A 25,957-nucleotide genomic window follows, 5' to 3' on the forward strand; every position below is an offset into this window, starting at 1 on the left:
AGGGACTCCCATCTACATGCACCTGTGTACTTTTTCCTTAGTAATCTGTCTTTTCTGGACATCTGCTGTGTTTCCACTATAGCCCCCAAGATGCCCTCAGACTTTTTCAAGAAGCAAAAATTCATCTCCTTTATGGGGTGCACCATGCAGTACTTCTCTAGGCTGAATCTGACTGAGTGCTGTCTTCTTGCAACCATGGCTTATGATCGATATGCTGCCATTTGTGATCCTCTGCTCTATATGGCCATCACGTCGCCCACTCTATGTATGCCAATGGTGGCAGGATTTTGTACAACTGGTTCTTTGGCTCATTTATTCAACTATGTGCTTTGCTTCTGCTCCATTTCTGTGAGACAAATAGCAGCCATTTCTTTTGTGACCTGCCCCAACTGCTGATTCTATCCTGTTCTCATACTGTTTTTTTTTTTTTTTTCTCAAGTCATGACCTCTATGCTCAAGTAATCTTTATACTCACGTCTGTCTTGGTTATCATGATATCTTATGGTTATATCATTGCCAACATTCATCTCCTTTATGGGGTGCACCATGCAATACTTCTTCTCTAGCCTGGGTCTGACTGAGTGCTGTCTTCTGGAAGCTATGGCTTGTAATTGATATGCTGCCATTTGTGACCTTCAGCTCTACATGGCCATCCATGTCCCCAACCTCTGTGTGCACATAGTGGTTGGAACCTGTATAACTATTATCTTTGGCTCATTTATCCAACTATGTGCTGTGCTTCAGCTCCATTTCTGTGGGCCAAATGGCAACCATTTCTTCTGTGACCTGCCCCAACTGTTGATCCTATCTTGCTCTGACACCTTTTTCTGTCAAGTCATGACCTCCATGCTTACAGTGGTATTTGGACTCATGTCTGTCTTGGTTATCATGATATTTTATGGTTATATCATTGCTACCATTCTGAAGATCATCTCAGTTGAAGGCAGGTCTAAGGTCTTCAACATTGGTGTTCTCCCCTGATAGCAGTGACTCTCTTCTACTTCTCAGGAATCTTTATCTATTTGTGCTCTCACTCTGATGCTTCTCTGAGTGGAAACAAGGTGGATTCTATTGTATACACTGTGATGATCCCCATGTTGAATCCATTGATCTACAGCCTGAGTGACAAGTAAATCAAAGATGCCCTGAAGAGATGGCCTTTTCTTTTTGAAGGAAAAGAGTTGCCACCTCTTGCCTGCTTTCCAAGCAATAACTTCAATCTAAGGCAGCTGCCTTGTAAAATGGCACTTGTTGATGTTGAGATATGCTGTGCCCTCTCTCATTACTTATAGGTTAATAACCATAGTCAGTTTTCATCACTACCCAAATGGATAAATAGTCCAGCTCTAAGAGGAAATAAATTACATACAAAACGTTTTGGAGCACATGGAAAATATGTACTCACAAGAAAGTAAATCTTGAAGATGCTGGACCAGGGTACATGGAATATAATATCAGTGGAAAATTTATGGAAAGGATTCAATATTTTGACAAATACACCTGGAAGTGATGCTAATAGCCTATTAGAAAGGGCTCCATGAAATCAACCTAGTGATCAATCAATGGTAGATTGGATCAAGGAAATGTGGTACACATCTACCACTGAATACTATGCAGCCATAAAAACAAATGTCATTTGCAGCCACATGGATGCACCTGGAGGCCATTATCCTGAGTGAATTAATGCAGAAACAGAAAATCAGATACTACATGTTTTCACTTATAAGTGGGAGCTAATTGTTGGGCACCCATGGACATAACGATGGCAACAATAGGCACTGGGAAGGGAGACGTGGGGCAAGGATTAAAAACCTACCTATTGGGTTCTATGCTCACTACCTTGGTGATGGGATCCGCACCCCAAACCTGAGTATCATGCAATATATCCAGGCAACAAACCTGCACGTGTACTCCTGAATCTAAACTAAAAGTTGAAAAAAAAGAAAAAAATAGAAATGGCTTCATGAATTTGAACAATCTGATGGCTTACATGCATGAGGTAGAAATGCCAGAAGTTTCATAGGATAGTGTTGAGAAATAGGACACAAGGCTCAAAGTAGTAGCAAAGATAGCATGAATTTACCAGGCAAGGGCTGAGAACCCACCACCTGACTATGTTTTCAGAGGATACTTTTTTCTGTAAGGTACTAAATAATGCATGTGTGTGGGGTACTATTGCGTCTTTGAGAAGCTTGGGGATGGTTATCTTCTGTAGAATAAAGCTGGAAGTAGAATGGAACTTGGAATTGGGCTCACATTTAGGCTTTGACCCAAGCAAGTCCAGAAGGTGTATGTAAATTACAGGAATAAGTGGCCCAAGCTGTGATGTCACCTTCTTCAATTCTACCTATAGCCTCATCTAGGCCAATTACCTATGACCAACTGAAGGGTACAGAAATAATTCAGGACTTATTTACAGATGTGTTGGTGTGCCAATGTAACCAAGTGATCCACTGATCTCATATTGTATATCATTATCCAAAAGTATCTGGCTTGACAGCTCAATTAAGGAATCAGCTAGAGAAAACATACTTTTGTGGTTAAGACAGTATTCTCCAGGAAGCTGTATGTGCACTAATCAATTAATATATGATGCTGTTCCCCCAATAACTAGAATATATGCAGCTAGGAACCAAAGAATGGAAGCAAGATTTTTACTTCTTGACCGTCATTCTCAATGACCAACTTCTATGGCTTGTGTTTTCTTTTCCCACAGATTTAGATTCCATTAAGTTAGAGGTTCTATATTTCAGGGGCAAACACATCTTCCAGGCAACACAGTAGGATTCCAATAAACATGAAACTGAGACTTCCTCCTGATGCTAACAGGTTAGCAGGCAAATAAAGGACTTCCTATATGGTGGGTATAATTGATTTGAGAAGTTGGGGTTGCTTTTATGCAACAGGGACTGGAACATGTCTGGAGCCCAGAGGACTAACTGGAATATCCTGGGACATTTCGGTGCTTGGGGCAAATATTTAATTAGAAATTGCAGCAACCAGGAACTATTAAGAGCAAGGCAACTAAGGGATCTGATCCTTCAGGGGTGTGGGCTCTGGGTTAACCCACTAGACAGTCTCGACCAGGTGAAGTAATGGCTAAGAATGAGGGAAATCTGAAATCAGTGGTGGAGAGAGTTAAGATTCATCAGCTCTGACCTCAGAACCACCTGATATAGCAAGGATGATAACCTGCTTAACTAGCCAATTCATTGTACCTCACCTTTTGGGGAAGAAGTGAGCACATCTAGTTCTTGCAAAAAAGGAAGCTCCATATTGTAGCATGGAGTCTGATATAGTGGGATGCTGTAACATGTGTGAATGGTACAAACGGCAAATACTTCTTACCCACCTTGTCAGATCATCTTAGCCTCACCTATGTCTGAGAATTTTTGTGGTAGCCCCAGCTATTGATGTGGCACCCAGTCTGTGAATCTTCTAACTCTTCATTCAGACGCTGCCTGACAATATCTTGCCTCATGATTGCTCCTCATTCCACACAAAATATTAACTGCATCTCTAATGTAGAAGAAAAAAAAAAACCTGCCTACTTTTTTCCTTTTTCTCTTAACTGTTCTGAAATATTTGAACAGGTAAGCACACATTCTCTAATCAAAACCATCTCGTTGCATAGCAATAAACAATGTTAGGGTAATGAAAGAGAGAAAAGTCTTTGGGAGGCCGAGGCAGGTGGATCACAAGGTCAGGAGATTGAGACCATCCTGGTTAACATGGTGAAACCCCGTCTTTGCTAAAAAAATACTTAGCCGGGCTTGGTGACATGCGCCTGTAGACCCAGCAAGTCGGGAGGTTGATGCAGGAGAATCGCTTGGACCTGGGAGGCAGAGGTTGCAGTGAGCTGAGATCCCATCACTGCACTCCAGCCTCGGTGACACAGTGAGACTCCATCTGAAAAAGAGAGAGAGAGAAAAGTCATCACTCACATGAAAGATGCACAAGTTTAAAACCAGAAGATACATTTAAACAATCAGAATAAACCCCTATGAAATGTACTTACTGGTGAGGAAAATAGAAGCAGAGAAAGGCTTTTAAAAATCCACTGAATGGCATTTAACAGCCGCCTATGACTCTACAGGACTTGTGATCATTTCTCATGGCTTCCCATAGGCTCTCGGACAGGGTATCCAAGCAAAGCGCCAGGCTTGTAAACTGACACAGGTGGAGGCATACATTTTCTAAATTTGGATATTAAAAACAAGTTTGCAATATCACCTAAGAGATAGTCTTGCTAAAAATATCAAAACTGAATCATATTAAGTATATCCAGGTCAGGCGTGGTGACCCACGTCTGTAATTCCAGCACTTCAGGAGGCCAAAGCAGGATTGCTTGAGCCCAGGAGTTTGAGACCAGCCTGGGCAACATGATGAAACCCCATCTTCACTAAAAATACAAAAATTAGCCAGGCATGCTGGCATGTATCTGTGGTCCCAGCTACTTGGGAGGCTGAGGCGGGAGGATCACTTAATCCCGGCAAGTTGAGGCTTCAGCGAGCTATGATAGCACCACTGCACTGCAGTCTGGGCAACAGAGCAAGACTCTGTCTCAAAAAACAAAAAACAAAAAAGGGAGCTCCAACTGCCAATATATAGGAAATATGGAGTGCAGAAAATCAGATTAAACTACTACAGGGAGATAATCAGCAAAATTCAGATTGTGAGAAGTTCCAAAGGAAAAACAAATAGATTTGAGAGACAGAGAGGGAGGGAGAGAGGTAGAGAGAGAGAGAACTGACACATTTTATAAAGCCAAAACTAGTATTAGCAACTTAATATTTAGGTATGTACATTTGAGTGATAAAGCTATAAGGAAAAGTAAGGAAATAATTATCACAAGATCAGAATAGTGGCTACTGTTAGATGTGAAACGTATTTTCATCATAACTCATTAAGCTGAATATTTTAATGCTGTTTTCTGTATTTGATTATTTTTAAAAATAAAGTTAAAAAAATTTAAATAAAATCCAAGTATAACCTGATATTTCTTAATGTTTAAAAGTTACAGTTCCACAGAACTCTCCACTCCAAATCAACAGAATATACATTCTTCTCAGCACCACATCGTACTTATTCCAAAATTGATCACATAGTTGGAAGTAAAGCACTCCTCAACAAAAGTAACAGAACAGAAATCACAACAAACTGTCTCTCAAACCACAGTGCAATCAAATTAGAACTCAGGATTAAGAAACTCACTCAAAACTGCTCAACTACATGGAAACCGAGCAACCTGCTCCTGAATGACTACTGGGTAAATAGCAAAATGAAGGCAGAAACAAAGATGTTCTTTGAAAAAAATGAGAACAAAGACACAACACACCAGAATCTCAGGGACACATTTAAAGCAGTGAGTAGAAGGAAATTTATAGCACTAAATGTACACAAGAGAAAGCAGGAAGGATCTAAAATTGACACCCTAACATCACAATTAAGAGAACTAGAGAAGCAAGAGCAAACAAATTCCAAAACTAGCAGAAGGCAAGACATAACTAAGATCACAGCAGAACTGAAGGAGATAGAGACACAAAAAACCCCTCAAAAAATCAATGAATCCAGAAGCTGGTTTTTTGAAAAGATCAACAAAATTAATAGACTGCTAGCAAGATTAATAAAGAAGAAAAGAGAGAAGAATCAAATAGATGTAATAAAAAATGATAAAAGGGATATCACCACCGATCCCACAGAAATACAAGCTACCATCAAAGAATACTGTAAACACCTCTACACAAATAAACTAGAAAATCTAGAAGAAATGGATAAATTCCTGGACACATACACCCTCCCAACACTAAACTAGGAAGAAGTTGAATTGCTGAATAGACCAATAATGGGCTCTGAAATTGCAGCGATAATTAATAGCCTACCAACCAAAAAAAGTCCAGGACCAGATGGATTCACAGCTAAATTCTACCAGAGGTACAAAGAAGAGCTGGTACTATTCCTTCTGAAACTATTCCAATCGATAGAAAAAGAGGGAATCCTCCCTAACTCATTTCATGAGGCCAGCATCATCCTGATACCAAAGCCTGGCAGAGACACAACAATAAAAGAGAATTTTAGAACAATATCCCTGATGAACATCGATGCGAAAATCCTCGATAAAATACCGGCAAACCAAATTCAGCAGCACATCAAAAAGCTTATCCACCATGATCAAGTTGGCTTCATCCCTGGGATGCAAGGGTGGTTCAACATACGTTAATCAATAAATGTAATCCATCACTTAACAGAACCAAAATAAAAAACCACATAGTTATCTGAATAGATGCAGAAAATGCCTTCAACATAATTCAACAGGCCTTCATGCTAAAAACTTTCAATAAACTAGGCATTGATGGAACGTATCTCAAAATAATAAGTGCTATTTATGACAAACCCACAGCCAGTATCATACTGAATGGGCAAAAATGGGAAGCATTCCCTTTGAAAACTGGCACAAGACAGGGATGCCCTCTCTCACCACTCCTATTCAACATAGTGTTGGAAGTTCTAGCCAGGGCAATCAGGCAAGAGAAAGAAATATAGGGTATTCAATTAGGAAAAGAGGAAGTCAAATTGTTCCTGTTTGCAGATGACATAATTGTATATTTAGAAAACCCCATCGTCTCAGCCCAAAACCTCCTTAAGCTGATAAGCAAATTCAGCCAAAATCAATGTGCAAAAATCACAAGCATTCTTATACACCAATAACAGACAAACAGAGAGCCAAATCAGGAGTGAACTCCCATTCACAATTGCAAGAGAATAAAATATCTAGGAATCCAACTTACAAGGGATGTGAAGGACCTCTTCATGGAGAACTACAAACTGTACTCAGTGAAATAAAAGAGGACACAAACAAATGGAAGAACATTCTATGCTCATGGATAGGAAGAATCAACATTGTGAAAATGGCCATACTGCTCAAGGTAATTTATAGATTCAATGCCATCCCCATCAAGCTACCAATGACTTTCTTCACAGAACTGGAAAAATCTATTTGAAAGTTCATATAGAACCAAAAAAATAAAAGCCCGCATTGCCAAGACAATCCTAAGCCAAAAGAACACAGCTGGAGGCATCATGCTACCTGACTTCAAACTATCCTACAAGGCTAAAGTAACCAAAACAGCATGGTACTGGTACCAAAACAGAGATATAGACCAATGGAACAGAACAGAATCCTCAGAAATAACAGCAGACATCTACAACCATGTGATCTTTGACAAACGTGACAAAAACAAGCAATGGGGAAAGGATTCCCTATTTAATAAATGGTGCTGGGAAAACTGGCTAGCCATATGTAGAAAGCTGAAACTGGATGCCTTCCTTAAACCTTATAAAAAATTAATTCAAGATGGATTAAAGACTTAAAAACCCAGAAGAAAACCTAGACAATACCATTCAGGACATAGGCATGGGCAAGGACTTCATGTCTAAAACACCAAAAGCAATGGCAACAGAAGCCAAAATTGACAAATGGGATCTAATTAAACTAAAGAGCTTCTGCACAGCAAAAGAAACTACCATCAGAGTGAACAGGCAACCTACAGAATGGGAGACAATTTTCACAATCTACCCATCTGACAAAGGGCTAAATATCCAGAATCTACAAAGAACTTAAACAAATTTACAAGAAAAAAATAAAATAACCCCATCAAAAAGTGGACAAAGGATATAAACAGACTGTTTTCGAAAGAAGACATTTATGCAGACAACAGACATATGAAAAAATGCTCATCATCACTGGCCATCAGAGAAATGCAAATCAAAACCACAATGAGATACCATCTCACACCAGTTAGAATGGCGATCATTAAAAAGTCAGGAGACAACAGGTGCTGGAGAGGATGTGGAGAAATAGGAATGCTTTTACACTGTTGGTGGGAGTGTAAACTAGTTTAACCATTGTGGAAGGCAGTGTGGTGATTCCTCAAGGATCTAGAGCTAGATCCTTGACCCAGCATTTCCATTACTGGGTATATACCCAAAGGATTATAAATCATGCTACTATAAAGACACATGCACATGTATGTTTATTGCGGCACTATTCACAATAGCAAAGACTTGGAACCAACACAAATGTCCATCAATGATAGACTGGATTAAGAAAATATGGCACATGTACACCATGGAATACTAGGCAGCCATCAAAAAGGATGAGTTCATGTCCTTTGTAGGGACATGGCTGCAACTGGAAACCATCATTCTGAGCAAACTATTGCAAGGACAGAAAAACAAACACCACACATTCTCACTTATAGGTGGGAATCGAACAATGACAACGCTTGGACACAGGGCAGGGAACATCACACACCAGGGCTTGTTGTGGGGTGGGGGGATGGGGGAGGGATAGCATTAGTAGAAATACCTAATGTGAATGACAAGTTAATGTGTGCAGCAAACCAACATGACACATGCATACACATATAACAAACCTGCACGTTGTGCACGTATACCCTAGAACTTAAAGTATAATAAAAAGAAAAAGAAAAAAAAGTTATAAATAAAAAACTAGTATGACATGATATTACAGTTAAGGTTAATGAGACCAGGAACATCTGGGTTGCATCAATGTTATTAACAAGACAAAATACAAGAGTTCAAGAGTAAAATAACTATTAAATTTTGAAGTAGAATTTACAAAGTTTTAAAAGCTTACAATGTCATATAACAAAAGCTGAATGTAAAAAACTATACCTATAAAATGAGCACAGTTTTTTTATAGAAATATGAACAGAAAATGGAGAAATTAAAACAATAATATTATTAACAAAAACAAAATGCTAACATTTATTGAGTACGTCAAGGTACTTTCCAGGTATTTCATTTGAATTCATCACCTCTTATAAGATAACCCTCTATGTCCTCCCTTTTACTGATTAATAAACTGAGGCATAGTGAGATTAAGAAAGATGATCAAGGGCCCATATCTCATAAGCAACAAAGTCAAAATTCAAACCCAAGCAAGTCTGTTCAGAGCCATAGCACACAATCACAAAAGACACAATAAATAGCAGATTTTGGCTTAAAATGTAGGTGATCAAACAATCATCTGCCTGAAACAATCTCTGTTTATGTTTGCTGTCCTGACAAGATTATTAATAACTCCCTTTTTCATGCCCAAAGTTTTCCAGTTTAGGTAATATATGTAATGATCACCCTCCCTTGAAAGTCCCTCCCAGATATCATGATTCTAAAAGTATGAAAAGAAAAATTAGAACTTGATTCAATTAGGTGATGAGGGGCACACTGTTGTGTAAAGAAATGGAATCAACTGGGAATATTCATCTGTGTTTTCTCTAGTGTTTCTCATCATTCTAGAGAATAATTAATGGTGCCTTCTGTTAATTGCCTCTTCTCTCCCCACACCCAAAGGAAACGTTTAAGAGATTCTTTAGTTGTAAACACCTTTCTTGCAGCAATGACCAAAGCACAGAGCCATGGCCAAAGCACAGAGCCTAGGGGAAGCTGAACACTTGTATTACGATGCTTGTGGCCTCTAATTTTTGAAAGAACACGACACTCATCTGGGGACGAGAGAACACTTCAGTGGAAGGCAGCGTGGTAGCAGTACCTCCCAGAATTTCACGAAGATACGCGTGTCAGGAGCCAAACACCTGCATGAACATTTGGGTGGGTGAAATCAGAATGGGGGAAACTTGGCTTCCATGCTTGAAACCCTTTCCTTTTTTCTTCTTTCTGCTGTAACCCTGCTCTCTTATGCACTTGACAAAGATCTCATGCATCCAGGCTCAACATCTGTTTTTGTTTGTTTTTGGAAAACTCATGATCCCTCTTCCCCACTCTCATAGAATACTATTAATTTTAATGGAAACCAAGGTATTGGAGCTGAAAAAAATAACCTTACACTGTTTCAAACACTAGCCAGTGAGTAAAGTGGAATGGGGGGCATGGAGTTTTCCTGATAGCTTATCATCTGGACCATGGAACCTAATATTTTTACCACCAAATAATCCCATTTTACCTATAAAAATGTGTTTTAGTTAGCAAACCACCTTTAGATATAGTTATTATTATTCAGTATTAGTATAACATCTCTCATTTTTGACAGCCTAGTTGTTATTTTACATATCAGAGTTAAGTCCTTGCAAAAGCATATGAAGTGATGATGATTCTTCCTTTAGAGATGAAGAAATGAAGGCACATAAAGGTGAATTACTTTGCCCCAAATCACAAAGTTGATTAATGGTGACACCAAATATACTCTGCTTTTCAATATTTAATTTCCCAAGTTTATTTGTCAGAGATAATTACAACTTTTGCTGAGTCTGAAATAGAGTAGCCAAAGGGGGTTAATGTAATTTTATGCTAAAGCAACTTGATAGTGTTGTTTTTTATAGATATATAATTTTAATAACTTTGTGAAATATTAAAAATGATCATTTATGGCCATCTTTGCATGCCAAAGGGATATTAATCATTGCAACAGTTGATGCAGGGGGCAATTTACCGTAGCTACAATTTATGTTGGGACAGTGTGACCTTTAGACTCCACCTACTTTTATTTTATTTATGATTTCAGATGAATCCTCAAAGCTCTAACAACTTATTCATTAATTTAATTAAATGGTGCAATGCTAATAGTAACTAGGAAAATAAAGACGAAAGAGATACAAACTGTATGTAAATTAGTAGTGTAGTATAATTGTTCAATGCCGGACCCTGGTGTCAGTCTATCTGAGAGGGTTCCCAGCTGTATCACTTATTAATATTGAGATCATGGAAAAGATCCCTGACTTCCTATGCTTTATATTAAAATGAGATTGTTGTGAAGACTAAATAAATACATTAGAAGAATGGCTAGGACAGTAAGTGCTGAATAACTGTTACATATTATTATTATTATTGATGAAGTACTCTAAAAATTATAGTTGATTTATCTTTTTGATATTCAAAATCCATTAGTATGCAAGCTATATTAATAGATTTAAGCCACTTATCACTCACTGGTTCTGTTCTGCTTATTTTCTTCACTCACTATATATTAATTATTCCTAGTGTTCCATTATTGGAACGCTAAGCATGTGGGAGTCATTTATTTTATTTTATTTATTTTTTATTTACTTTTATTTTTTTCCCTGTGCTTACTTTAAGGTAGTAATTTTTAAAAAAATTATTATACTTTAAGTTCTAGGGTACATGTGCACAATATGCAGGTTTGTTACATATGTATACATGTGCCATGTTGGTGTGCTGCACCCACTAACTCGTCATTTACATTAGGTATTCCTCCTAATGCTATCCCTCCTCCATACCCTCACCCCACAACAGGCCCCGATGTGTGATGTTCTCCACCCCTGCGTCCAAGTGTTCTCATTGTTCAATTCCCACCTATGAGTGAGAACATGCAGTGTTTGTTTTTCTGTCCTTGCCATAGTTTGCTCAGAATGATGGTTTCCAGCTTCATCCATGTCCCTACAAAGGACATGAACTCATCCTTTTTGATGGCTGCATAGTATTCCATGCTGTACATGTGCCACATTTTCTTAATCCAGTCTATCAGTGATGGCCGTTTGTGTTGGTTCCAAGTCTTTGCTATTGTGAATAGCGCCACAATAAACATACATGTGCATGTGTCTTTATAGTAGCATGATTTACAATCCTTTGGGTATATACCCCAGTAATGGGATGGCTGGGTCAAATGGTATTTCTAGTTCTAGATCCTTGAGGAATCACCACACCACACTGTCTTCCACAATGGTTGAACTAGTTTACACTGCATTTATATCTTACTGCTCAAGGTCATCGCAAAGGTCTGATTTTTCAAATTCAAAAAATTGCAACCTCAGGCATAAATGGGTTAATGTGATTAAAATATTTTAATAAAATAATCTATGAAAATTTATAATTTTCCAAAACAAAAATAGCTTGTGAGGAGTAGCATTGTTTTACAGTTTTGAAAATGTCATAAATGTCTGTTTCATAGAAGACAGCTGGATTCTTATATTTGTTTCTCTTTTAATCTGTTGCAATATACAGTTTTGGTTAAGGTAGATGAGGAAATCTGGTCTCACATAGATATGTAATTCGAAAAAGAAGGAGTATTTTAACAGTCTTTTCAGAGAGTTTTTGTTTTATAGAGGATTTTGTTTTCTAGAGAATACACTTAGCATTGGAATTTGAGGGTTATATTGTGTTTACATATTCTTCCATATTAAAGGTTACTGACCTACTTTCCAAAGCCATCATAGTAGTTTGCACTCCCAATAACAGGGGATGAGGATTCCATTTATTTTATGTTCTAGTCAATGCTTGATATTGCCCCACTTCTTAATTTCTGTCAAAATGGCAAGTGTGAAATTGTATCCACTGTTTTAATTTGCATTTCCGTAATTATTTATTAGATTTAACATTATTTAATATTAATAATGTTCATGAATGGTTTCAAAATATGTAAGTTTTCAATTATGACATTTCTCTAATTATCAATTTGCTACTGATTTTTAACTTAATAACACTGTAGTCAGAGAATGTTACCTATATGACCCCATTAAACATTTAAATTTAAGTTTTTCACTAATCAAAAGAGTGCTTCAAAATTATACTAGAAAGATATCCCCTAATGACACCACTTTCATACCATTCGTGCTATGTGCCTGACAGATACCATACATAACCTCAGTTAAAACCTGAGACAGGTTTACTATCCCTGTTTTACTGATGAAATAACAAGCACAAAGATATTAACACAGTTTGTAGGTAGCAGAACCACAATCCAAAAACAGCAGTGTGACATCTAAGTCCATGCTCTTAGTCACTGACTCATGCACAGAATTGTAATTCCATTAGCGATATGCTAATGTTTCCAAAGTGTCTTTTAAAAAGTCCCTTCCAAATGTTCTTATACTTTCTTTTGTTCTCATAAGAGCCTGATACGCAATGAAAAGTGTAGTCATCCTCTTTTACATGTGGAAAAACTGATGCACAGAACCATTGTAGTTCTTTTTTTTTTTTTTTTTGCTTATGCATTTTTTAAAAAAACATTTTTTATTATACTTTAAGTTCTAGGGTAAGGGCCAAGGTTAATCAGGGTTATTTCCTCTAAATTGGATCAATATTTTGTTTGGCTCTGTGTTCAGTGTGGATACAAGGTAGTTTATTTCAATAGAAATTGGGATAACAACTGACTTAGATATTTATGCTCTTTTTTCCTACAGATACTAGAATCACCAGTGCAATGACTGAGGAAAGGAACAGTACAACAATTACAAAGTTCATTCTCTTGGGATTCTCTGAATTTCCAAAGCTCGCTATTTTCCTCTTTTCAATATTCCTAGGGATCTACCTCCTGACAGTGTCCTGGAACATGAGCCTCATCACCCTTATCAGGATGGACTCCCATCTGCATACACCTATGTACTTTTTCCTTAGTAATCTGTCATTTCTGGACATCTGCTATGTTTCCACTATAGCCCCCAAGATGCTCTCAGACTTCTTCAAGAAGCATAAATTCATCTCCTTTATGGGGTGCAGTATGCAGTACTTTTTCTTCTCTAGCCTAGGTCTAACTGAGTGCTGTCTTCTGGCAACCATGGCTTATGATCGATATGCTGCCATTTGTGACCCTCTGTTCTACAGGGCCATCATGTCGCCCACCGTCTGCAGGCAGATGGTGGCAGGATCTTGTATAACTGGATTCTTAGGCTCATTTATCCAACTCTGTGCCTTGCTTCAGCTCCCTTTCTGTGGACCAAACGTCATCAACCATTTCTTCTGTGATCTGCCCCAGCTGCTGATTCTATCCTGTTCGGACACCTTTTTCTTTCAAGTCATGACCTCTGTTCTCACAGTGATCTTTGGACTCACGTCAGTTTTAGTTATCATGATATCTTATGGTTATATCATTGCCACCATTCTGAAGATCACCTCAGCTGAAGGCAGAGCCAAAGCTTTCAACACTTGTGCTTCTCACTTGACAGCAGTGATCCTTTTCTTTGGCTCAGGTATCTTTGTTTATATATATCCTAATGCTGGTGATTCCCTGAGCCAAAACAAGTTGGCATCAGTCTTATACACAGTTATAATCCCCATGTTAAATCCAGTGATCTACAGCCTGAGGAACAAGGAAATCAAAGATGCCCTAAACAGATGGAAGAAGAGAATCTTCTCCTGGTGTTATGGAATGAAATAATGGAATTTGTTTCAGATGTATAAATAATGTGGGAAGAACAGCTAAACATTTATTTTCAACTCTCCTAATTGTTGGCAGAATTGTAGTTGCTCCTTATATAAACTCAGGGTTGGCACAAAATCAGGCAAATGCGTAAGAGGTATCTTCAAATTTAATAACCATTTTTTATTAGTTGTACTCTAATAAATCAATAGGCCAGGCAAACCACAAGTACTTTTTGTAGCTAGTTGTGGCAATGGGACAGTTCACCTTGAATATTCAATTTCTATCTAACATGGCGCTACCTCAAGAACTAGAGATGCTATTACTGGTCAGGGCTTCCAGGAGACTAGCAAGCCTTCTCATAGCATCTTATTTTAGGTAGAAGAGGGATTACTATTAATACAGAGAGATCCTTTTAAAAATAATTTCCCAATTAAGCTGAATCTCACATTTAACCTATTCTTTCACCTCTGGAAATTTTGGATTAATTTCTTCATTTATGCATTTGTCCAAAGCCAAATATTCCTATCAGGTAAAAGGCTTGCTAAAGTCACACAGATGAAATTTGTTGTGATAGGAATGCTTAACATGTCTGCTAAGTTAAGATTTGGTTGACCAGTTTTCTAGCTAGGTATTCCTAGACAATTCCTTGTATGTTATTCCTATAGTGCCTTTGTTTTTCCATCTTATCTCTACCATGACACCAGAAAAGAGAATCAGAAACTGGCCCACTGTTGTTGACATAATCTAGTCCCTGATTTTTGCATTTCCAACTGTCTTACTGTTAACATTTTTGGCTTGTTTAATAGGCCAAGTCCCTGTTACAGAGTTGTTTTTCCAATAATTAACAAATAGGAAGTGGTTGGTAAAATCATCCATAAAGAACGGAACCTCCGGGACCACAAGAAAGTCTGACTTTGGCTGTTTCCCTTATAACTTACTACAAGATACAGAGGAATACTAGAGGATTGAGATTTAAAATACCAAACAAGGAAAGGAAGCTGAGGCAGAAAGCACACTTCTGTTGTTTAATCTTCTGGTAGGATTCTGACTTCCATAATCTTAGGCCTGAAATCATGGAAATTTTCAAGAGATTATATCCAGTAAAAGGCATTTTGTATATTCCCCCCCACCTCCCTCTGTATTCAGAAGGGAAAATTTCAAATCCCCATGAGTGTTCAGTTGCTAAAAATCTTACAGCAAACCTTTTAGATAACTGTAGGCACTACAATGTGAGAAGTTCTGCTTCTAATAAATACTCCATATCCCTGTGGGTAGAATCCAATTTCAGGGAGCTTGGAGATGAAAGGGAAAGTTATTTCGGAAGACAACTGATTTATAGTTATGGGATAGGATTTTGTTGAGAAGTTTGAGATGGGGTTGCAAGCCTAGGTTTCATGTAAAGTTTTTTGTTGTTGTTTTTGTTTTTTGTTTTGTTTTTAACTAACTCTTGTTAGTGACCCCATTGAGACCTCCCTTGGCTTCAGTTTAAAACAAAGGATATTAGCTGATGACTATACTGACACTGAGAGAGAAGTAACTTCCTAAGTGCCATTCATTTCATTTGGTTGGGTGTTTAATGCTTTTATGGTCACTGATTATTAGAATCTCTGAAGAGAAATACTACTTGGAGTTGATATCACAATGAGCAGAAATGCTTTATTATGTAATATTCAAAACCTCCTTAATTATGAAAAACATAATCTTCAGAAAAGAATGATGTAGCCTTTAAGTCAGAAAGCCCTATCTCTACAGAAGACCAGAATACCTTTTATTTTGATATTCAAATCATCTGTAGGATATGGGTGTATAGGATGCATATCCCCGCACAGAAATTTCTTATGAATAACAAAGGTTCAGAGATTAACTGGTCATAACAGAGGTTCATAAATTAAAGACAAATTCTTGGGCAATATCATATATTTCTCTTTTTGTAACTCCTCGTGATTAACATTTTTGTATTGGTGATGTATTTTTAAACAAAAAATGTACTTTATGTGGTGTACTATGGGAAAATTGTCTGCATATTTAAATTATATTCTATAATATTTTATCGGTCTTTAGGCTGCTGCAGAAGCTTAGCACCATGGCTGGGAACAAAAGGCCCTGGATATGAAACAGTAAATTCTGTGTTTTAAGAAGTTGCATTTTCCTTGCTGTGTTAGTAGAAGAGGATGCGGTTTAATATATTCTAGGACTCTGGGCATAGGCTGAACATTCCTGATTGCTGATTGGCAGTTCTGTTTATCACTATATATCTCGATTAATTTATATGCAAAATTTGGAAAATGATTTTATATATGCCTATATCACATTTTGCATTAAATGCTCTAATAGTTTATTTTTGGCACATGAAGGTGGAAAAGTGAAGATAATAGTGGAACTTTCAACAGGTCCCTAAGTTTTCTAGGTTGAGCCACATCCAGGGAAGTAGATCAATGGATGGCTATACCTATGCAAAGGCTATACCCATGCTTGAGCAGGGTTAGCACCTGGTACACAGGGAATCAGTATACGTGTTTTTATCTGAGGACATGATGACTATGCCCACTGTAAAAACAAGATCTGACTTGTTTTACAAGATATGCTTTCTACAAGAAACTCGCTTCACTTATAAAGACACATATAGACAGAAAATGAAGGGATGGGAAAAGATAGTTCATACATATGGAAAACAAAAAAGAGCAGGAGTAGCTATACTTATATCAGATAAAATAGATTTTAAGACAAAACCTGTAAAAAAAAAACCAAAGAAGGTCACTATATAATGATAGAGGAGTCAATTCAGCAAGAGGACATAACAATTGTAAATATGTATGCACCCAATGCTGAAGCACTCAAATGTCTAAAGCAAATATTATTAGAGCTAAATAGAGAGACAGACCCCAGTGCAGTAATAGTTGGGAGTTCAACACCCCACTTTCACCATGGTACAGATTATCTAGACTACAAATGAAGAAAGAAAAATTAGACTAAATCTGCACTATAGACCAAATTGACCTAAACTATAAAATACACAGAAATTAAACAATCTGCTCATGAATGACCATTGAGTCAATAAAAAAGAAGTAAATTTAAAAATGTATTGAAACAAATGAAAATGGAAGCACAATGTACAAAAATCTATAGGACACAGCAAAAGCAGTACGAAGAGGGAAGTTTATATCAATAAACATCTACATTAAAATTGTAAAAGACTTTGAATAAATAATCTGACAATGCATCTCAAGAAACTAGAAAAGCAAGAGTAAAATGAATCCAAAGTTAGTAGAAGAAAATAAGTAACAAAGATCAGAGGAGAAATAGTTAATTGAAACTAAGAAAACAGTACAAAATGTAAAAGGAAAAGTTTGTGTTTTAAAAGATAAACTAAATTGACAAAACTTTATCTGGACTAACAAAAAGGTGAGAAGACATAAATAAGTAAAATCAGAGATGAAAACAGAGGTATTATAAATGATATCACAGAAATTTAAAGGATCATTAGAGACTATTATCAGCAACTATGTGCCAATGAATTGGAAACGTAGAAGAGACGGATCAATTTCTAGACTCATACAACCTACTGAGATTGAACCATGAAGAAATACAGAACCTCAATAGACCAATAACAAGTAATGAGATAGAAGGAATAATAGAAAGTCTCCCATCAAAGGAAAGAACAGGACCTGATGGCTTGCATTTTCTTTGCTGTGTTAGTAGAAGAGGATGGAGTTTAGTAGCTTCTATTCATTGCTAAATTCCACCAAACACTTAAAAAAGAAGTAATACCAATCCTACCCAAACTATTAAAAAAAAAAAAAAATCAAACATGAGGGAATACTTCCAAACTCATTCTATAAGGCTAGGATAATCCTGATACCAAAACAAGACAAAGACACAACACGAAAAGAAAACTCTAGGCCAATATCACTGATGAACATAGATGGAAAAATTCTCAGCAAAATACTAGCACACCAAATTCAACAGCACATTAAAAAGATACTTTATCATGATCAAGAGGATTCATCCCAGGGATGCAAGTATGGGTTAACATATGCAAACCAATAAATGTGATACATCACATCAGCCAAATAAAGGACAAAAAACACACGATAATTTCAATAGAGAGTGAAAATCATTCCATAAAATTCAACATCTCTTCATCATAAAAGTTCTCAACAAACTGGGTATAGAAGGAACCTACTTCAACATAATAAGGTCCATTACAACAAACTCATAGCTAGTATCATACCAAATAAGAAAAAAATGAAAGCCTTTCCTCTAAGATGTGGAACAAGAAGAGAATGCCCACTTTCACCACTTTTATTCATTATAGTACTGAAAGTTCTAGCCAGAGCAATTAAACAAGAGAAATATAAGGCATAAAAATTGTGAACAAAGAAGTCAAATTATTCCTGTTTGTAGGTATATAATCTTATATTTAGAAAAACCTAAAGACTCCACCAAAAGCTATTCGAATTGATAAATTTAGTAAAATTGCAGGATACATAATCAACATATAAAAATTAGTAGCATTTTTATACGCCAACATTGAAAAATCTGAAAAAGAAGCCAAGAAAGCAATCCCATTTATAATAGCTATTAATAAAATAAAATACCTGTAAATAAACTTAACTGAAGAAGTGAAAGATCTCTACAATGAAAAATGTAAAACACTGATGAGAAATATTGAAGGAGGACTCAAATAATGGAAAGGTATCCTATGTTCATGGATTGGAAGAATCAATATTGTTAAAATGTCAATACTACCCAAAACTATCTACAGATTCCATGCAAACCCTATCAAATTACCAATAACATTCTTCATAGAAATAGAAAAAATACTAAAATTTGTATGGAATCACAAAATACCCAGAATAGTCAAAGTGATCCTAATCAAGAAAAACAAAGTTGGAGGCATCACATTACCTGACTCAAATTATACTACAAAGCTATAGTACCAAAACAGCATGGCACTGGCATAACAACAGACATATAGACCAATAGAACAGGAAAAAAAACTCAGAAATAAATACATATATTTACAGTAAATTTATTTTTGACAAAGCTACCAAGAACATACATTGGGGAAAGAACCATCTCTTCAATAAATTATGCTGGGAAAACTAGACATCTATATGCAGAATAATGAAACTAGACCCCTCTCTTACCATATCCAAAAATCAAAAAAAAAAAAAAAAATGGATGAAAGACTTAAGTGTAAGATCTGAAACTGTAAAACTACTAGAAGAAAATATTGAAAAAATGCTTCAGGACTGGTTTGGACAAAGAATTTTTTTTTTTTTTTTTTTTTTTAAGTAAGAACTCAGGAGCATAGGCAACCAAAGCAAAAAATGGGCAAATGTAATAACTTTAAGCTGGAAACCTTCTGCACAGAAAAGTAAATAATCCATAAAGTGAAGAGACAACCTCTTGAATGGTATAAAATATCTGCAAACTATTTGAAGAGAAAATCTCTTACAACTAAGAGTGCCACATATCATGTGGAGAATTAATAAAACCAGTTTAAAGTAGATTCAAATATTAAATAAAGTCTAATTATTCTGTAAGACTCTTAAGCAATACTTTATTTTTTTAAGCTGAAGACCACCAACTTTATAAAACGATTTGTGCTCTGAAGACAAAGAGAGGAAATTGACAATTGTGAAAAAATGAATTTTACCAAGATCATTTTGTCCATTTTTCAGATAATCAGTTTCATCTCATAACAAAATGACTGTGTAATGATTAATACATCTCTATCCAAAAAAGCCAGGATAGTAGAAATAAACATCTCCTATTAATAAATGGGTAAGAAGGCATTCTTTGGCATTCCCAGCCAGGCGTGACTGCTTTTAAATTGATTGTCTGAACCTATTGATGAGCAACTTAAGAAAAGTGATGTCTTGAAACTTCGATCAAAGACATAATGTAGGCAGTGCACAGAGAGAACATATTGTTTTCTCTGTCTTCCTGCCTCATCTGGCAGAGACAATTTCTAGACTAATTTCAGATTTTCAGTACTAATTAATGCTTCAGTAAAATAAACAGATACTTCATGACCTATAGCTCTCCCTCCTCTTTGCCCCTTTTCCCTTCCCCAAACCTTCAACATCCACATAGACTGAAGTGTCCTTTATTTGTCTGGATTTTTATGACCTCCCATAGATGAGGTATTTCCCACCATCTGGGATGCATCTGGGTAGCCCTTTCCAGTGAACATCCATCAACCTAACTGCCTGGCTCCAAGCCATAACTGCCTCTCTTCCTTGAGATTGAGCCCAGCCAACAAAATGCCACTTTCAAGATCAAGCAAGTTCAGGGCGACTGTATTTTTCCCAAGTCACATCACCTCTGGATAATTTTCAGAGCTATTTTCAGGGATAACTCGATGTCGCAATGCACATCAAGTTAACTGAGTCAATTGGATGCATGATTCCCAATGACTCCATGCTTGCCCATATTCCTGATCTCAGAAAGCTTTTTAAAGAAAAGCTCAGGGTGAGCTCTCTCAGAAGGGAATATCACAGCATTGTGGCTTCCCAGAAGCGGGTTTACCCCTCCCATCACTCCAAGCAGGATCAAAGAATCAGTCTCTTCCAAGAACAGACAGCAGGCACTATGGGTGGAAGGCCACAGATGCCCTACAGATGTGGTTGGGCAACTATTTTCTAGGTTTCACCAGGCTGGTTTATAAGTCTATTTGAAGACTGAGAATGACTTTAGAGAACACCTTCTTCTATTTACCCTGGAGACAGTAAAATAAATAAATGAATGTTTACATTATTTTCAATGAGCGAAAACAGCTACTTACAAAGACAGACAAGACCTGCTTTAAGCAAAAGTATAAAATTCTACAACTTTGTCCTCTGTGCCACTGCCTCCCTCTTTAAGCCCCTCTCCTCCTGATTCTGGGTTCTTTGTTCTTTCCATTACCACTTGCCTGTGTTCTCATGCAGCTGTCTTTTCCTGTGACTGAAGGCGTCAGCTAAATTCTGGCCCTACCAATGACTGGCTGTGATCTAGTGAGCAGCCAAGGCAGAAAACAACTGCCTCAGAGAATTCCTTTCTGAAAAACACTGAAGTGTTTGCTTCAGTCTCAAAATCTGGTCCACTTTCCCTAATTTTGAGGATTCCTTTGCTTGACATTGCCAGCTACTCTTCGTACTTTTCCATTTTCTTCTCTCCTTTCACTGTTACACTGGCGTGACTTCCTTCAATACCTGGCCTTGCTGCAATCCCCTCTGAGCCCCTATCTGAGACTGATGAGTTCCGCCCTTACAAATCTGTTGAAACTGTGCTGGTAAGACCACACCTTCCCTTGTTCTTGCCAGATCAATAGCCCTCTGTTCATATTTTTCCCCCTTGAGTTCCGTGTCATGTTCACTAAGTATCACCGGGTGGTGACAGACTTGAGGATCAGGATAAGGAATTTGGATGTCATCAGGCCATGAATGAACCAAAAAACTAATGAAGGCTCTTGAGCAAAGAATGACATGATTGGCATTGTACTTTAGGGAGGTTCACTTGCAGATTAAGGAGGAAGGATTGAATTGGAGAAAGTCTGAAGGCAAATTATTAACCATCACTTTAAAATTGAGTGAGTCCCCAATGACCCCCAAAAATTGCCTGGAGGTAGAGACGGCATGAAAGAAGGATTCTGTTGATTCTATAGATAATTAGATCTGTGGATAAGTAGTATCAAAGAACAGGAGAATTCATGCTGAAGGTGGGAGCAAGGGAGGGAGGAATTGTAAAACACCACAGTCTTTTCTTCTAGTTTGCTATCCTTACACCCTTCAGTCCACACTAAGAAGTGAAGAAAACAGAGGTTTCTTTAGGTTTCCAGGATTTTTTTTTCATAAAAGAGATTTAATTACAAACTACTGCATTAGCCATAGTAATCACTTCCCCAGTATCTAGCCTTAGAGAGAGACCCCAAGAATGCAGGCATGATGCCCAGAGCTGGGAAGGTGAGGAAGGGGTATAATCTGTTTAACTTCACAGTAGGAGACTCTGGCCCTGGCAGAGGAGACATTAATGGAGTTTTGGGTGGAGAAGGGAAACTGTAACATATTTTTCTTGTCTGGATGCAAGTTGAAGAGCTGCCAACATCAGCAGGGTGTGGCCACCATCTTTCACAAATCCTTGAAAGAAGCTGCAGTGTCCTGTGGGTTTACACAATGCCCACTTCCTTCTGTTTCTTGTGTGTTCCTCCCCAAATCGAGCCCCAAATTATTTTTGTAAATAAAGACTTACTGGAACAAATTCATGCGCATGCATTTTCTTATCACCTACTTTTGTGCTATAATGGCAGAGTTAGGTAGTTACTGTAGAAACCATTTGGTTGCAAAGCCTAAAATATTTACTAGCTGATCATTGAAAGAAAATGCTTGTCAATTGCATTCTAAAAAAGTCCTAAAATGAATTTTTTGACAAAGTGACTAATAACTTCTTTTTGTTTTTTTGGTGGGGGGAAGAGTCTCTCTTTGTCACCCAGCCTGGAGTGCAGTGGCTCAATCTCAGCTCAGTGCAACCTTCACCTCCTGGGTTCAAGCAATTCCCCTGCCTCAGCTTCCCTAGTAGCTGGGATTACAGGCATGCACCACCAAGCCCAGCTAATTTTTGTAGAGATGGGGTTTCACCATCTCTACAAAAAGGCCATGCTGGTCTTGAACTCCTGACCTCAGGTGATCCACCTGCCTCAGCCTCCCAAAGTTCTGGGATTACAGGTGTGAGCCACTGTGCCCAGCTGCAACCAATCACTTCTCATTTACCTGTGTCATTAATCCAGATGACATTGCAATCAGATTGTTTTCCTTAGAGAGATTCATGGCTTTGTTTAGGATATGAGTAAACAATATTCGGGTGGTCTCTCTGAGTCAATATGATGTCCCATACCGTCAAATAGGTAACCAGGGAGAAAGTCAAGTTCCTTAGACTCTCTAACATGCCTCTTCCCCCACTCCCATCCTGAAGACTGCATAGCAAACTCAGCAAAGCTGAGAGCTGATACACATTGAGCTCCTGTCTGCACCTTGTAGAGTTTTACATGGAGGATTGCAGCCAATCCACTTAGCAACTGCATCTACTGTATAGAGGAAGCTCCTATTTGTGTTTCACAGTTGGTAAGATGAGGGCTTAGGGAAACTTCAGGACTTGTGCAAAGTTACCTACTGGGCTAGAATGTTGTCTATATTTCAGTTCTGAAATCTCTATTTCCCATCCATATTTGTCATTCTAGCAGTTGAGATATTTGAGTGACTAGCAAAGCAAAAAGAAAGTCTAGAGAATGAATAGACTCAAAATCCAGGCTTTGCTCTTAATCTTACATTGAGATTACCAACAAATAGAAGACGCAATAGGAATATTTCAATAGAGGACCCAAAGCTCCCAACTCTACACAACTCTGTGATGGAAGAACCACTTAAAGTGCTTTTTTCATCTTAACTTATTCATGGTTATTTCAGGTGGAAAGAAAAATGTTATTTCAGGTGGAAAGAAATGTTATTTCAGGTGGCAATTTTTACTTCGCTTTAGCTCATATCCAAATATCGCATGGTAAAAGAGGAAAATATTGAATGTGAGATTGGTTTTATGTTACCGAATAATGTAACAAATTTAGAAATATGAAATCTGCCAGTAGTTAACCTAGACAGACCAAGTGCAATTCAGTCTTTTCTTTTGTTCAAATCTTCCTCAAGAAGGAAGTCACGTGACAGGAAGATGTGGAGACTGAAAAATGAGGACATAAGAGAAATTCCACTGTGTGTGTTTCCAGTCTTGTGTGTGCAAAGCTCTTTATGTTAAATCATTTTCAGCTGAAGGAAAATGTAAGGGGAACTTTTTAGGTTAGGCTGATGTCATTTGGAAGCCTGAAGGCAGATGGACAGGGGAAGTGAGTTGGTCCTAACGCTCAATCCTTGTAGAGCTTACCTCGGAGGGCAGATGGAGAGGGAACAATAGTGCTGAGGGGTCAGTCTGTCTCCTAGACTCTTCAAATGATGAATAACAGATGCTCAAGGAGAATTTATTTAATGATTGATGAATCAGGCTTTCACTAGAATGTCCTGGAGAACTGTGTTGAGAATAATGGTGAGGCAATTTCAGAATAAATTGAAAATCAAGGGCATGACTGCTCAGTTATGTCTGCCATGACATGGAATACGAGTGCAGAAGCCTAAAGGCTAAGCTTTTGCCACATCAGGGTGTCCCCTTTCCCTTCCCTTCCCTTCCCTTCCCTTCCCTTCCCTTCCCTTCCCTTCCCTTCCCTTCCCTTCCCCCTTCCCCCTTCCCCCTTCCCCCTTCCCCTCCCTTCCCTTCCCTTCGCTTCCCTTCCCTTCCCTTCCCTTCCCTTTCCTCCCCTCCCTCCCCTCCCCTCCCCTCCTCCCTCCCTCTCTCCCTCCCTCTCTCTCTTCTTCGTCTTATTTCTTTATTTCTCTCTCTCCCTCCTCCCTCCTTCCTTCCTTCCTTCCTTCCTTCCTTCCTTCCTTCCTTCCTTCCTTCCTTCCTTCCTTCCTTCATCTGTCCATCCATTCATTTGTTCTTTGTTTCTTTCCTTCCTTCCTTCTTTCGAGACAGGGTTTCAATATTTTGCCCAGGCTCACCTTGAACTCTTGTGCTAAAGGGATCTCCTGTTTCAGCCTCTTGAGTAGCTGGGATGACAGGCTCACACCATCACACCATCACACACCATCACACCAGCTCTCTTTAGTCCAGTCCACCTCAAATCACTAGCATGTGTCCTCCAAATCCAAATTTGCAAAAGGTAAAGAAAAAAGGAGCAGAAAGGGAATAAGTGATGATGAGAAAATGGATCAGGGAAAGTGAAAGAGACAGGAAGAAAAAGAGTGCTAATACAGAACACAAATCAAATGGCATGGGCCACCAAATTCTGGCCTAGCTTTTAATGGGAATATGCAACATTTCACATGGGCCTTCTGTTTTCACCCTCCAGATTAAAAGGAATCATAAAATCACTATGTTCTTATTTCTATGCTCAGTACCCAAACAATGCTCGTGGAAAGAACAGCCTCTGAGGGGAAGGAGCTGGCAAGGCAGCCCTTAACACATCACGTTAGGAGTCAACTGTTCAGAAAAGAAAATACTGGCAGTTTGTTCACTGATACCTTCCATATTTGTTATAACAAAGTTTATTCCAAAGTCTATAAAATCCATAGTTCTTTGATCCACTTAGTGATTCTTTGACTATCAATTTTCACACTGGTCTCCTAGATTCCTGCTGGAAGGGAATTGTCCCAGCAAATGTAACTAGACATTTCTCCCCATTTTAAACCACAGGTGAAAGACAGAAATAGGAAACACCTGGACTAGTTCCAAGTCCACACAGGACTGAACCTCAGACATGAATCATGGTTTGACTCTGTATGAGATGGTGTCAGAAGGTTGTATGTGATCAACCTGAGAAAGAAAGCAGGTGTGGCACTTCCCTCTTGCCTCTTTTATGAGGAAGAAAAATGGCTCTTTTGCAATGTAAACGCATAATTTTTGTAGACAAGATGCCTCTTTATTTTAGAGACCGAAGTTCAGTTTTAGTCTTAGGCTGTTACTGCTCAAGTGTGGCCATCTAGGGAAGTTACATATGCATCCTAGTACAAGAAAAAGCAGAGGAAATTGCTGGTGAACATAGTAAAACAGGAAAGGCATGGGTGAAACGCATTGGTCACCACGTACTCACAGCTGACTGTTACAAGCAGTTCTTCTGTTTCTGGCATGCAAAATTAAGTTAAAGAAAATTCTCATCATTTGCACTTCTCCTTTCACTGTTTTCCAGTGAATTGAAAAGAGAACATCCTTGAACACAGCAGTCACAGAATCCAC

General features: G+C 37.9%; 1 protein-coding gene and 1 pseudogene across 1 annotated transcript; both read left to right on the forward strand.

The window, feature by feature from the left end:
• The first annotated feature begins 501 nt into the window (after positions 1-501).
• Positions 502-1,133, forward strand: LOC103234963 (olfactory receptor 5AN6-like; annotated as a pseudogene).
• A 12,065-nt stretch (positions 1,134-13,198) lies between these two features.
• LOC103234968 (olfactory receptor 5AN6-like) lies at positions 13,199-14,152 on the forward strand. The gene has a single exon (XM_007997415.2). It carries the CDS (start codon positions 13,199-13,201, stop codon positions 14,150-14,152), a length of 954 nt encoding a protein of 317 aa, XP_007995606.2.
• The last annotated feature ends 11,805 nt before the right edge of the window (positions 14,153-25,957 follow it).

This window comes from Chlorocebus sabaeus, chromosome 1, assembly GCF_047675955.1.
Source record: "Chlorocebus sabaeus isolate Y175 chromosome 1, mChlSab1.0.hap1, whole genome shotgun sequence".
Taxonomy (NCBI): Eukaryota; Metazoa; Chordata; class Mammalia; order Primates; family Cercopithecidae; genus Chlorocebus; species Chlorocebus sabaeus.

What these genes read in the sequence shown, in the direction of transcription:
- LOC103234968 (XM_007997415.2), top strand. Translation starts at nt 13,199, where the DNA reads ATGACTGAGGAAAGGAACAGTACAACAATTACAAAGTTCATTCTCTTG.